A 14,858-nucleotide genomic window follows, 5' to 3' on the forward strand; every position below is an offset into this window, starting at 1 on the left:
TCTTGGCATTGTAGTTTCACAAAGTGAGACTGAAATGTGTTGTCTTATGCTAGACTATATCAACTAAGTGACCCCAGGGGCGGGACCAACATTTACTCCGGGGGCATGATTAGAGGCCAACAAGGCAATGCTACAGGTTTAATGTCCTAAACATCTAAACTCTAGGCATTGTGGATTCACCAAAATTCGACTAAGATGTGTTTTCTGCACAAAATATATTAAGTAAATGAGCATCGGCATCGCAGTTTCACATAAGTTTCAGATATGTGTGTTTTATATAAACCAACTGCCCCTGGGCGGGGCCAGTAATGAACCAAGGGGCATGATTCATATCAGTTTTGTAAATGTCAATAAGGCAATGCTACATGCTAAATATCTATGTTTTAGACATTGTAGTTTTACGCATTGTAACATAAATGTTTACCCTATACAAGTCTATATATATCAAGTAATTCACGGTGCGGTGACAATTTTGATCTTGGGAAGTCCAAACTTGATTCTGCACATCGTATTGTTTTAGGTAATATTCCTGCCAAAAAGTTTTCATTTCTTTCTATTGGTTCAAAAGATACAGAGCGGACACAAAATTTTGAAATTGATACAAATGACTTAGTGTGGCCATGACTTTAGAAAGGTCAAACCTGCTCTCTGCATATCGTATCATTATGGTTAATATTTCTGAGAAGTAGTTTCAATTTCCTTTCATCGGTTCATGTAATACAGACCGGACACGAAAACTGCTAATAGACGGGCGGTACAAAGTATAAGGTTCTTTATAGGAGTCTGGATACATCAGGTGGTCTTAGGGTGTTGCGGTGACTTAGGCTAGGTTAAAGTAAGTTTTAACTCAGAAGTCTGTAGTCTACCAAAGAGGTAAAATGTATTCCTTCACTGTCACGACTCTGCTCTGGGTACTTTGGCTGCTGTTCAGCGATTTATTGGGGAGTGGCAAAAGCCTTTGATATGTGCAATGCAAACTTGTCTTTGGAGCTGGCCGTTGTTGAACAGTGCAAAGATATTACCCAAGTTTAGCTATGTCAAAAAACTTGTCAGAGATATAGAACAGGCATTTGGGAGATTATCTGTACTGTTTTTGTAAACAGGCTGATATCTGCTATTGATAAATCTGTATTTACAAGTGAAGCCTGTAAAGGCAGTTCTGTACTAGTTTGAAACCTGAAGGTACAAGATCTAGTACGGGCAAGACATCTTGTAGGAAGGTAGTTTAGAAAGGCAAGATAAAATCTCAAGAATCTGAGAGAAAAAGTCATATGTATAGAACGAGTCTTATTTTTCTCTATTTCAGTGTACGTAGAACAATCACTCCTTCATCAAACTTCATTTGTAGGGTGTAAAAATACGAAAGCTAGCATTTCGTGAATTTTATGGCATACTAGGGACATCTCGGAAGCTTAAGACCCTGAAACGTTTTTTCAGTTTGTCATTTCTTAACATCGCATCGCAAAATTATTTCTTGAACAATAACATGGGTGCAAGTTAAAAATTCTGAAAAACCTGAACTATTTGTTTGTTCTTTTCTCTCTCTTTTTCTTAATTATATAAACAAAAACATTTCAACACAAAAAGAAATGTGCATTCATATATTGTTTCCACTATTTAATATTGTGGTTCCAACAGTAAAGAGTGATAAAACAAACCAATATATAAATAAATTTTCAAAATTGAGTTGATTTGTACCGAGTTTACGTTTTAATTAGGGCTGAGCTGACCCTGATTCCATACAAACAATAAATTGTTTTCAAAAAAGATAATTAAAACAAGCCTGGTTATGTTTCACAGTAAGTTTGTTTTTCATATGATTTGGATCGTCTGCGTGCATTTAATTCTTTTTTCCCGCTGGATCCATACTTGATGGATTTTCTACATATGCATACAGTGCAGAAAGCTACGCCGGGAACGTCTGGCTTTTCCAGCCAGTTAAACAGTTTCCGTAGTTATCCCCGTTTCGATCACATACAGACAACCATTCCCATCTTCATTTATTTTTTGAGGTCTTCTCGATATCTTTTGTATTAAATCCTTCGTGTAGAAACTTCTTTTTGACTTACAAATTGTACAATTACTTTCTGTTTACATATTACTCTGTAGCCGAATCGGTAACGAAGCCGCTTTTTCATTGGATGATTATAATTAGCGCGCCAATCTAAATCGTTGTAATAAATTCACGGATAAAATTGCATGCTGGGATTAATAATACATGTTTTCGTAAACATCTCGTATATCTTCGGAAACTATCGGCAGTTTCCGCGAAAGTTTACTATTGACGCTTCGAGAACAACCGTGAGCATCCGCATGTTATATAGCGTTCTCGATTATGAACTTCTAATCGGTGGTACTTCTCAGTTCGAAAGAGTAGACCCACACCATACCCCTCCAAATATCTCAACGGATTTACGTGATTTGCAAAAAGGATCTCTCCGACACGTGAAAAACCGGAACTTCCGGCACATGCCGGAAAACTTGCACCCATGACAATAATACAAATGCTAATACATCAAGAAAACACTTCTCAGATGGGCATATTCTACATATGCGAGTTTGTATTATAGTAGAATCATTGAACTCTATGTAAATAGAGGGTAAAGTAACAACAACCAATTTACTTTTTTAAGTATTTTTTATTCCTGGTAGAATAGGAGCTGGCATTTGAATACCGTGAACACTTGTTATATTACACTTCATATAAGTACTTGTTGATTTTACAAGTGTCTCTGCGTTTTAAACAACGTCATATACCAACATTGAATGCTCTTTCTCATACATGTTTTTATCAATAACCTGCAATAACAATGGATTCTATTTAAAAAAAATTAATTCACAAACGTCACGTTATACATGTATGGTATACAAAAACAGATATAGAGCTCTTTCCACATAAACTCTGACCATATTTAACTAAAATCCTTTACATATATTTTTTTGTAATTGATATAAAAAATCTCATTGTACACAGGTTTATGGGGGAAAATGCAACAAGCTATTACATCAAAGTTTGTAAAACTCGTCTATATGTGTGAACATCTATCCATATTATAACAAAAGTGAACACAGTATTCTAATAACATTGGTACAGCAAGTGTTTTCTCAAACACTTTACAAATATGTACTTCATTTCAATCTGCACTATTTCAATAGTAAGAGAAATTTCAGTGTGATAATTTTGATATCATAATTAATGCTTGTAACAGAATGCAGCAATCTTTTATGTTACTGCAAGGTAACAGCATGTGGTTCTAAAGATATTCAATTAGTATTTCTAACCAGAACATGAAATATGATAAAGGGGTATTTATATGACAGAAACTGCCCAATTTGGTCTCCAAACATCAGATGTTACTCTACAAGACTTGGCAGTCTTATTTAGGATAAAAACCCTATATTGACAAAGTACAATTTCAAAAATAAACACTGAAGTGCAAAACCATTGCACATATACAAAAGGTCTAGCAAAAAATAAAATGTGGGAAATTAATGTTGTAAATACCCTTTTATCAGTAACTAGAAATTCAAAATTTAAACTTGTTTAATTATGACTTTAGACAGAGGAATTGTAAAGCGTTATTTATTTTGCTGTGATATAGTGTGAAATGAAGGGAAATAAAACACAGCTCAGATCAACCAAGAAATATTTAACTGAAATAATTAAACAGCTTAAAAGACAACATCTAAATGCTGTGCGACTAAATGTAAACATACTGGGTATATCCATCTGTTGATATAAACAAGTCAGACAGTATCAATTAAGGTAACAATCTATGTTCTCGATTTCAGTTTTCTTTTGCCAATTTACTACATAATTGCTCCAAACTAACACCATCTAGTCTTAAAGCATGTAAACACTCAACTGCCACATGATTTTAAGGTACATTAAGGTAGTCTAAAATAGAATGCAAAATCTTTCCCTCCCATTCTTCCATAATTTTGTATCAAAATGCAACAAGTTCTTCAGAAATGAATGTTAAGTAAAAATTCAGTTGTTTATTTTTCTTTTCTAATTCATTACAAGTAAATTACATTGTCAAGTTTTCAATTGAAATCACCCCTACTCCGTTAATTTAAATGCATATTTACCAATATAATATAATATGCAATAATATATCTGAACTGTAATCAAGAGTATACCTTGTGAAAACTACAAAGAAATAAAACCCAGAAACTAATGCTTTTGTTTAAGTAACCATGAAACTTAGCTATTTCCATTTTAAGTTATGGCTTTAAAAACAAGAAGAAATGCCTTTTTTTCAAAATATATCAAATATTACCAAATGAAAGCTGAAATATATACCCCCAAAAATTACCCCCACCCTTGGCAAACATTCTTACAAAAGCACAATAACTACTATATGTATATTTACTGCAGTAATGTTCAACCCATCTGGTTGAACTATTCAACTGTGTCAAATAAATGCAAAACAAAAGCAGAGGTACAAACAAAATTTTGTGTGACATCTAAATACGATTTTTACTAGGAACTTCAATCAGAAAGAAACATAAAATTAATTTGTATATCCATTGATTATACATACAATATTATTTGAAGATATCAAGTCAATAAACAAATTTCTAAACTATTTATCAACATTGATATGACATAGCAGTTTATGTTGAAATCCAAATCGTACCGACAAATATAAAAGCAAAATCAGAAATTTTGAATGTTCAAATTTGAATCCTACTACTATATTGTAGGTAAATATCTAATATTCCAATTAATATGATACCCTCAAACTGCTAAGCAAAATAGTCAATATTCTAAAATAAACAGTAAACCAACACAATGAAGGGTAAAATCATCAATGTTTATATATAACTGGTATTATATAGTATATGGTTACATATTTAATGGGATACATGGTCATGTATCAAACTAAGAGTAATACTTTCATTGCAAACTTCTTAAGATTCAGCATGTTTCTCAAGAATATACAAACACTTGTATCACATGCCAGAAAAACGCGAGAATTTGTCTCTTAATACTTCTTTAAATACATTGTTTAGAAAATGCAAAAATATGCTGAACATACCTTGCTTTTTAACAATCAGATTTGGATGTTTTTGTTTGTACACTAACTAAGTTTTAAAAAGTAAATTAGTTACAGTTTTATAGCATATTATCATAAATAACTTATTCAAGACAACATAAAAATCAAGTTTTTTTATAGTCATTTTTAGATCACTTGCAAGGTTTATCTTCCAATTTAATTTTGCAAGCAAATTACAGAAAGATCTACTTTTCTGTTAAAAGTTTACTGGAAAATATAGACATGACAAAACAATGGTAATTTAACAACACAGTTTTGGCTTGCCTTATTTTCACAACAAGATGCATACATAAAAACCAGTACAGAAATTAAGCTGTAAACACACTCACGACCTGTTGAAAAACTTAACCAACTTATTCAAGCTTTGAGCAGCAGCCACAAATATGCATGGGCACAAAGTTGAGAACTTTATTGTCTTGAAAATCGTGAAATACAAGAATTATGATGAAAACTAATCCCCATTTATACTGGTGGTACCCAATGTCAGCAAACCACTGATAATTTTTTGACAATCGATGACTTCTGTATATTCAAACATAAACACCAATCCATGCACGTTCTTTTTGTCTGAATTGTCTGAAGCTCGAGTTTTGTACTGCTTTTTTTACAAGTAAAATCAAAAAGGAACAGTTTTATATCCAATCTGACAGGCAATACACTGCATGAGTCAAAATAAATACAAGTCTGTCCTTTACAGAATATAAATTGAACATCAAAGATATTTTCATATATTTTTTTTTTGGTACTTGCAACAATTTTTTTCAAATAGTCACAACATAAACATCATCATCATATTGGTAACCATGAAAAATTGAGTTGCAAGAATTTTGCGGACAACATTTCTTCATCAACAAAAGCATAAAAATCTACTGAGCTATTTTTCAGGAAAAAAATATTTATGACATACTAAAGAATTTCACTGCTTTAATGTTACTACATGTCATTAAAAATATTTGAAAATGGAACAAGTTTTGACAAATGAAGCATACCAATAGTTTAGTGGCCACAAAAATATTTTCTTAGGATAAGCATGAAGTTATTTTGCCTCAACAATACTGCCTGAAAACTCGGCAGCATCATGCTGTGCTCATCTGAAATGATCTTTTACACAGAAAATAACAATAAATAAATTGTGTTTTAAAACTTTTACAATAAAAGAAGCAACTTATGTCCTATTTATGCTACTGTTCAAGGAGAAATCTTGCATTATATATTCTTTGTTAAATGTAGATTATATGTACAATAAATAGCTACATATGTAAACATTCAACTGGTCAAACTTACTATGTTTTTCATGTACCCAATCTTATTTCACCTTGATAAAAAAAGGTGTAACAATTTATATCGTACTGGAACTTACTAAAGTACAGGTGTCATGCCTGGAAAAAATGGTTACGACCACAGTAGGTTTGTTTGTTTGTTTCATTTTACGCCTTTTCCCCCCCAACAGTATTTCAGTCATATAGGCAGGTAGTTTCCTAACCATCGTTCCTGGAGTTACATCAGTACTAAACTACCTTCCTCCATGCTAAACTACCAAAGCATCTCCCTGGGATCAAACCCACGCCAGAGAGGTTACTAGATTAGAAGTCATCCACTCTAACTCCTCGACAAAGGAGGCGGTCGGCACAAACCCACAAATCCTAGCTATTTTATAACCCACAAATAGTAATCATTATCACATCATGTACACAAGTATCAGAAATATATTCGAAATAACAAAGCTCGAGTTAACCTACAACCAAGATGATGTTTACAGAGATAGCTATTCTATGAAATTTCTATAAAAGTAATGCCCAAATTAATGTAAAATCTTTAGTCATTCCCATTTTATCGACCTTTCAGTGTGCGTGTGAAAAAAAAAAAATCCGAAGAAATATCATATTTTTACAAACCAACTGAAAATGTTAACAATTAAATTTTTCAGTATATCAGATTGTATTCTAAAGAGAAAGAATTATAAATTAAACACGATGTACGGTTATATTATAAAGTTGGACAAATATTTCCCTAAAAATAAAAAGACCATATATTTAAGAGCATGAACTATTCAATGTGAAAAAATGAACAAATTCTGTTAACAGTAAGTCAAATAAAATCACCAAACACTATCCATGAACAATATTGAACTAATTTGAGCCGCATCATGACAAAACCAACATAATGGGTTTGCGACCAGCATGGATCCAGACCAGCTGTAAGCGAACAGCATGGATCCTGATCAGACTGCGCGGATGCGCAGGCTGGTCTGGATCCATGCTGGTCGCAAACCCATCATGTTGGTTTTGTCGTGACGCAGCTCATTTAAATATACATATATAGGTGAATGACTGAGAAACCATAGGTTATAACAGTAGCACTATTACACCTATCATTTCACAATCATCTACTCAACTTATCTACAGAAATAAAATTTTGTGAATAAAAACACCAGACAAGATTTGTTTTAATATAAATCTTTGTTGGAGGAGTGTTGAACCATAAATGTTGCACTTAGCTCAAGTCTTGACTCCACAAAGTAAATGATCTACAAGCATAAGAGTAAAGTGCATCATTTGATGGCCAAAGTTTTGACATATTGTACCAGGTAATATTACCAACAAGACTGGAGTCCATAAGATCCATAAAATAACTGTCTATATAGTATCAGACCTTAAACTTAACAGCAACTTTTAAATATATCTTATAAGAAATCTTGAAAATATTTTACTTTGTAAGTTACCTCCCCAGAGTCATTTAAACCAAACCAAAAATTCCAAAGATAAAATACAAAGAGTTTGCTTAAATGTTATTTCCTAAAGAAACAATATTTTAAAAAGTAAAACGTTCAATACTATTTCTCTCAGTCTGTTGCTTTAATACCTCATACAGTATATCAATAAAGGAATCTGAAACTTATTTGACAACTTTTTCAATCTATGTTGAACCCATATGTAGAATTCAAAGATTGAGTTAGTTATCAAATATACAATCAATCAAATCAATTCAGTTGAACCAATCAAGAACTGACAGGCATCTTGTGTAATAGATACAGAATATCTGTAAACTTCATCAAATCAGGTTTTTTTGTTTTGTTTTATTTGTACAGAGTGCTAGGAGCCAAGTTAAATGATGCCTGTTTTATAATAATGGGGAGTTAACGGGGACAGCACAATAGTTTCCCCACTGTTCCATGGTTGATTGCTTGTTCACCTTTTAAATAAACTTGGGTCTATTATAAATTTCTAGCAGGCAAACCAAGTTCTGCAGAAGCATAAAAATGCCTTCCCTTACAGCGATGAGATTGACCTGCAAGAAACATATTATCTTCTCCCATATATAACACAGGCGTCATTCAAACACACAATAATACTGTATACAATCTTTCTTACACCTAGTTACTGAGTTCTCAGTAACTTTCAGAAATAAGTAGATAATTCCAATATAAATCAGTATTTCATTATTTCTTGCAATTACTAGACTGTTTACTTAACACGAATTCCTTGTACTTTAACAAGTACTAACAGTTAGAGAGTTGATCACACTGAACAAAGAAAATCTGTGATTTTGAGGGTGTATTGAACAGAATTATGTATTTAATGTCTTTAGAACTTCTTTTTCGTTAATTTGTCAAGTGTAACTAATGTGTTGACAAGTTTATACACTCGGAAAATAAAACATCTTATACAATTATCATGGTTAAATGCCAGTTAATGCCGCTCTACCAGAAATTGCCAGGTACTAAAATTTAGTATCCCAGAATACTGACATGAAAATAAATAATATATGGCAGTTTACTCGTAACGCAAGGGCCTAAAAAACAGTACCCTCGTTTATCTCATTTTTTTTGTAAAAATAACAAAATAGTAATCAACAAGTATCAAAAATAAATTCTCACAAACTGGCCACGATCTGAACGTATCAACAATGACCTTTTCTTTGTTCTTTCATGTCTCCAAACCCCTTATAAATACACTTGTCTGGGGCCTCCGATCTACAAAACCTGATATAGATGCCCTTTAACAAACAACTTGATCTTAATGGTGGAAAATCTTTTGTAAAGATGCTTGTAAATAAAAAATAAAAAAGTCTTGGTCTTTACAAAAGAGTTTCTCAAATCTCATTAAAGCACGACTCCACAAAATAAGCAAGGACGAAAAACCCAATCTTAGTTTCCATTCATCGGTCGGCGCTGGTTAGGCGGTCTTTCCTGCATTGGAGGGCCCTGCATGGCTTGGCTGAGCAAGGCACGTATGCGTCTCTGTGCTGATTGGCTGGCATAAAAATGTCCATATATAGAAACAGGGACTTCCTCATTGTCTGGGAATGACTTTGTATCTGGTGTTTTCACTATGGCTTGTGTTACTCGCTGCATCTCCTTGACCTGAATTACAAATTTACACCCATTTTAACAATCAACAGTAACACAAATAAGTGAGAACAAATTCATTCATGAAAAACTGATAGTTGCAAAAACAAAATTTGCTGATAATCTGTTAGTTGGTTCAAAGGTTGTCTAAAGACCTTTATTATTTACCCTCCAGCTGCACTTCAAATTTAAAGGCCTATTGTTATACCAGTAAATAACAGAGGCCTAATCCTATACTGTACATGTAATTTGAAACTGAAACTGTCAAGTAATAAGGAATAACTTTATTTTTTACAATAACCATAATGTGCAATGTAGCTTGTCCTTAGTATACAGTACACCATAAAAGTACACCATATGTGGAAACAAACCAGTTTCTGTAAGCCCTAATTATGACACCAAAAGAACAACAAATTTCCATGGCAACACTAAGGCATCTCTCATATAAGGCAAACAACTTTCTTTTTACTACAAAACTGTTTAAAATGTAGATTGTCCTTAGTATACAGTACACCATAAAAGAACACCATATGTGGAAACAAACCAGTTTCTGTAAGCCCTAATTATGACACCAAAAGAACAACAAATTTCCATGGCAACACTAAGGCATCTCTCAAATAAGGCAAACAACTTTCTTTTCACTACAAAACTGTTGAAAATGTAGCTTGTCCTTAGTATACAGTACACCATAAAGTACACCATATGTGGAAACAAACCAGTTTCTGTAAACCCTAATTATGACACCAAAAGAACAACATATTTCCATGGCAACACTAAGGCATCTTTAAAATGAAGCAAACAACTTTCTTTTCGTTATGAAACTGTGTAAAATGTAGCTTGTCCTTAGTATACAGTACACCATATAAGTACACCATATGTGGAAACAAACCAGTTTCTGTAAGCCCTAATCATGACACCAAAAGAACAACAAATTTCCATGGCAACACTAAGGCATCTCTCAAATAAGGCAAACAACTTTCTTTTCACTACACAACTGTTTAAAATGTAGATTGTCCTTAGTATACAGTACACCATAAAAGAACACCATATGTGGAAACAAACCAGTCTCTGTAAGCCCTAATTTTGACACCAAAAGAACAACAAATTTCCATGGCAACACTAAGGCATCTCTCAAATAAGGCAAACAACTTTCTTTTCACTACAAAACTGTGTAAAATGTAATTTGTCCTTAGTATACAGTACACCATAAAGTACACCATATGTGGAAACAAACCAGTTTCTGTAAGCCCTAATTATGACACCAAAAGAACAACAAATTTCCATGGCAACACTAAGGCATCTTTAAAATTTAAGCAAACAACTTTCTTTTCGTTATGAAACTGTGTAAAATGTAGCTTGTCCTTAGTATACAGTACACCATATAAGTACACCATATGTGGAAACAAACCAGTTTCTGTAAGCCCTAATTATGACACCAAAAGAACAACATATTTCCATGGCAACACTAAGGCATCTTTAAAATGAAGCAAACAACTTTCTTTTCGTTATGAAATTGTGTAAAATGTAGCTTGTCCTTAGTATACAGTACACCATATAAGTACACCATATGTGGAAACAAACCAGTTTCTGTAAGCCCTAATCATGACACCAAAAGAACAACAAATTTCCATGGCAACACTAAGGCATCTCTCAAATAAGGCAAACAACTTCCTTTTCACTACAAAACTGTTTCAAATGTAGATTGTCCTTAGTATACAGTACACCATAAAAGAACACCATAAGTGGAAACAAACCAGTTTCTGTAAGCCCTAATTATGACACCAAAAGAACAACAAATTTCCATGGCAACACTAAGGCATCTCTCAAATAAGGCAAACAACTTCCTTTTCACTACAAAAATGTTGAAAATGTAGATTGTCCTTAGTATACAGTACACCATATAAGTACACCATATGTGGAAACAAACCAGTTTCTGTAAGCCCTAATTATGACACCAAAAGAACAACAAATTTCCATGGCAACACTAAGGCATCTCTCAAATAAGGCAAACAACTTTCTTTTCGTTATGAAACTGTGTAAAATGTAGCTTGTCCTTAGTATACAGTACACCATAAAAGAACACCATATGTGGAAACAAACCAGTTTTCTGTAAACCCTAATTATGACACCAAAAGAACAACATATTTCCATGGCAACACTAAGGCATCTCTCAAATAAGGCAAACAACTTTCTTTTCATTACAAAAATGTGTAAAATGTAGCTTGTTCTTAGTATACAGTACACCATAAAGTACACCATATGTGGAAACAAACGAGTTTCTGTTAGCCCTAATTATGACACCAAAGGAACAACAGATTTCCATGGCAACACTAAGGCATCTCTCAAATAAGGCAAACAACTTTCTTTTCATTACAAAAATGTGTAAAATGTAGCTTGTCCTTAGTATACAGAACACCATAAAAGTACACCATATGTGGAAACAAACCCGTTTCTGTAAGCCCTAATTATGACACCAAAAGAACAACAAATTTCCATGGCAACACTAAGGCATTTAAGTGCACTATGAAGTTTTTCTTTATAGTGACAGAAGCTTGTTCTTAGTATACAGTAAGTGGAATTTACCATTTTTTCAGGCAAGTAAAAGACATCAAATTACATCAAAAGTACATTTCCTTACACTTTAGTCTTTTAAGCATTTGCAAATCACGAGTCCATTGATACACTTAGTCTCAATATATTCAGACACGTCACCCATCTTAACATATCTTTATTTATAAGCTTCTGGAAAGACTTGAATTACCTCCCTTAGTTCAAGAGTGACAGTGTAATATTTGTACATATTGAAAATATTATATTCTTAGTTTTAAGCAGATATCCTCTAAATACCTTGAAAACTTTCACATACAAAACATCACCTCTGAAGGTAATTAAACTGTGGATTGTAACTATGTCATAATGATACTGAAATTTCTGAAATTGACACTCAACCTACTGGAGTTTTTTAAAAGAAGAGTAAAATAAAGCCTGGTCAGACTAAAGATGTCTAATCATAATTTGGTTCCTACAAGTTAAGGATAAAACAACATATTCTTCTTACATGCTGTCCCCCTTTGCCAATTATTCTGCCAATCATTGGTTTAGGCACCAGGATTTCTGCTCTAAAATGGAAGTCTTCTAAATTTGGAACCATGGTTTCTGTTTTGATCTTCTCAGCTATGTAAAATTGAGCCTGAAAAACAATACATAAAAATTTTAATAGCTTTTTTAAAAGAAAAGTGGCCTAGGGGACAGTTTGAACTAGTGTTGTATTTTAACATCAACTATCGAAGAAATAAAAAAAATGTCTTACATCTGTTCGCACAATAAATATGAAGATGTTCAAAATGTGATTTTGTTAATACAATTTTTATGTTCGTCTTTTTTTGCAAATAAACTGAAGAACAGAGTGCCTATTAACATCAGTAAACACATCCAAATAAGTGTTATCAACATAGCACTTCAGTACGGCTACCAGATTGTCATCATTTGTTAATAGATCACCAACTAATTCAACAAAATGAATATTTGACTATGAAACAATTTGAGTGCCTAAAGAATAGTGTGTGCATGTCAAAGGGTCTTTGGGTTCAAGGCAAGATGAAAAATCTAAATTATGATGCTGATTGTATGGAGTTTGCAGTTTTTCTGTTGTACAAGACAGCTTTCTTACACATACAAAACTAGAAACATACATGATCACAGCAATATGTTTTCTACCAGTTATCAATTTTTAATCATAAACTTGTTTTTCTGTCTGTATATCTAGATATTATGCTATAATAATTATCATAATGAATCAGAAGAATATATTTTACGTAAAAAAACAACAACAAATATTACTATGACATCAGTAAACACATCCAAATACAGTGTTATCAACATAGCACTTCAGTACGGCTACCTTGTGTCATCACATGTCATAAAGCACAGAAGAAAAATATTTACATCTTACTTTTAGCCAAGTATTTTTCCTTCATTTATAATAAAATCCAATTGATTTCATTACTTCAAGAACAAGGCATTGAATCTACAAGAAAATTTAGTACTGACCTTCCACTGTGCCTCGGCATTTCCAGTTATTATGACTTTACGTTGTTCTTCATTTCTGTGAGGTCCTCGGCCTTGTTTGTCACCATTATCCCCACCTTGATTTTGATCTAATATCTGTAACAGTTTTTATATAAGATTTACTTCATAAATCTGCATGTATTTCTATTCATTTATGCTAAGAAAAATATAATGAGTATCTAAATATTAGGTGCAATATGGATCTATCTTCTATTATTATTATTGGGTTTTTATGTCAAACAATGCACAACTGTACAATAACCATCTTACTTCATTTAATTGTCATAATTGTGTTTTAAGTCACAATGGGAATTTTATAAGTCACATAACAACTTTGCTGCTTTCGATGGTTGCATTATCTATGGCATAAGCAAGCAATTGGTGTAGAACCATAAACCTGCTTTAAGTTAGCTTTCTAACACACAACCACAAGTCCTAGGCAGAATTCATACACATAGCCTATTACGAAACAATGGCAAGTACTTCGGAAGCTAACCTTCACCACTCTGGCATTCAGTTCCTCCGGAATATAAAGTAACCAAAACTAATGCTCCATATTCAAAAACATGGGGAATTTTTTTCAAAACCTTATTTGAAGTGAGTAACATATCTGGGTAGTTCTCAAACCAATATTATTTGAGCAGACCAAAAATATTCATATATATTTTCTTTTACAATGTGTCTTTAATTAATACAATTCAATTCAACTATTGCAAATATTTTACTCCTTTACTTTCATCTTTTAAACTCTACTTCTTTATTATTATTTCAAGCTGATAATATAGATGAAAAGTTAACACCTGGCCTTGAGGTTATAAATATTTTTTCTAAGTTCTGTCTCAAATCTCAGGCTTTTCATTGGTCGAAATATATTCTACACCAGTGTCTCACCAATCAAATACCTGAGATTTGAGCTTAAGAGAATTTGTCTATAACATTGAACCCTGATCACGACAGAGTGTCTATTAACATCAGTAAACACATCCAAATAAGTGTTATCAACATAGCACTTCAGTACGGCTACCAGATTGTCATCATTTGTTAATAGAACACTTGAGAGAAAATCATTACACAAATTCTAATAAAAAATTAATCTATAACACAAGATATTCACTGTTGTTTAAAATTTATCAAGTGATTTTTACGATATTTTTAATAATAATACATCTACAGAACAAAGTTGTGACAAACAAGTTACCTTTATTCTAGCATTTGATAATCTCATAATGTTTTTTATATTGACTCCTTTTGTTCCAATGACAGCACCAACTGTAGATTCTGGTATATACAGGTATGTTATCTCTAACTGTTGAGGGGGCTGGGGAGGAGCTGCCCCATACAAGCCAGGTCCGCCCTGGTACATCCCTGGCCCACCCTGC

At 32.9% G+C, this 14,858-nt stretch overlaps 1 protein-coding gene across 2 annotated transcripts in view; it reads right to left on the reverse strand.

Moving 5' to 3' along the window:
- Positions 1-3,221: 3,221 nt before the first annotated feature.
- The window catches only part of LOC132714591 (insulin-like growth factor 2 mRNA-binding protein 2), a 95,471-nt gene continuing 83,834 nt past the window's right edge, over positions 3,222-14,858 (reverse strand). For both annotated transcript variants that reach the window (XM_060697480.1, XM_060697479.1), the window contains 4 exons: positions 14,678-14,857; positions 13,462-13,575; positions 12,470-12,601; positions 3,222-9,426 (listed from right to left, as the gene is read on the reverse strand). In XM_060697480.1, coding sequence (XP_060553463.1) covers positions 9,211-9,426; positions 12,470-12,601; positions 13,462-13,575; positions 14,678-14,857 — 642 coding nt within the window. In that variant the 3' untranslated portion in view covers positions 3,222-9,210. The remainder of the gene's footprint in view (positions 9,427-12,469; positions 12,602-13,461; positions 13,576-14,677; position 14,858) is intronic.

Source organism: Ruditapes philippinarum, unplaced genomic scaffold, assembly GCF_026571515.1.
Source record: "Ruditapes philippinarum isolate M1 unplaced genomic scaffold, ASM2657151v2 ctg2797_1_1_1_1, whole genome shotgun sequence".
Classification (NCBI taxonomy): Eukaryota; Metazoa; Mollusca; class Bivalvia; order Venerida; family Veneridae; genus Ruditapes; species Ruditapes philippinarum.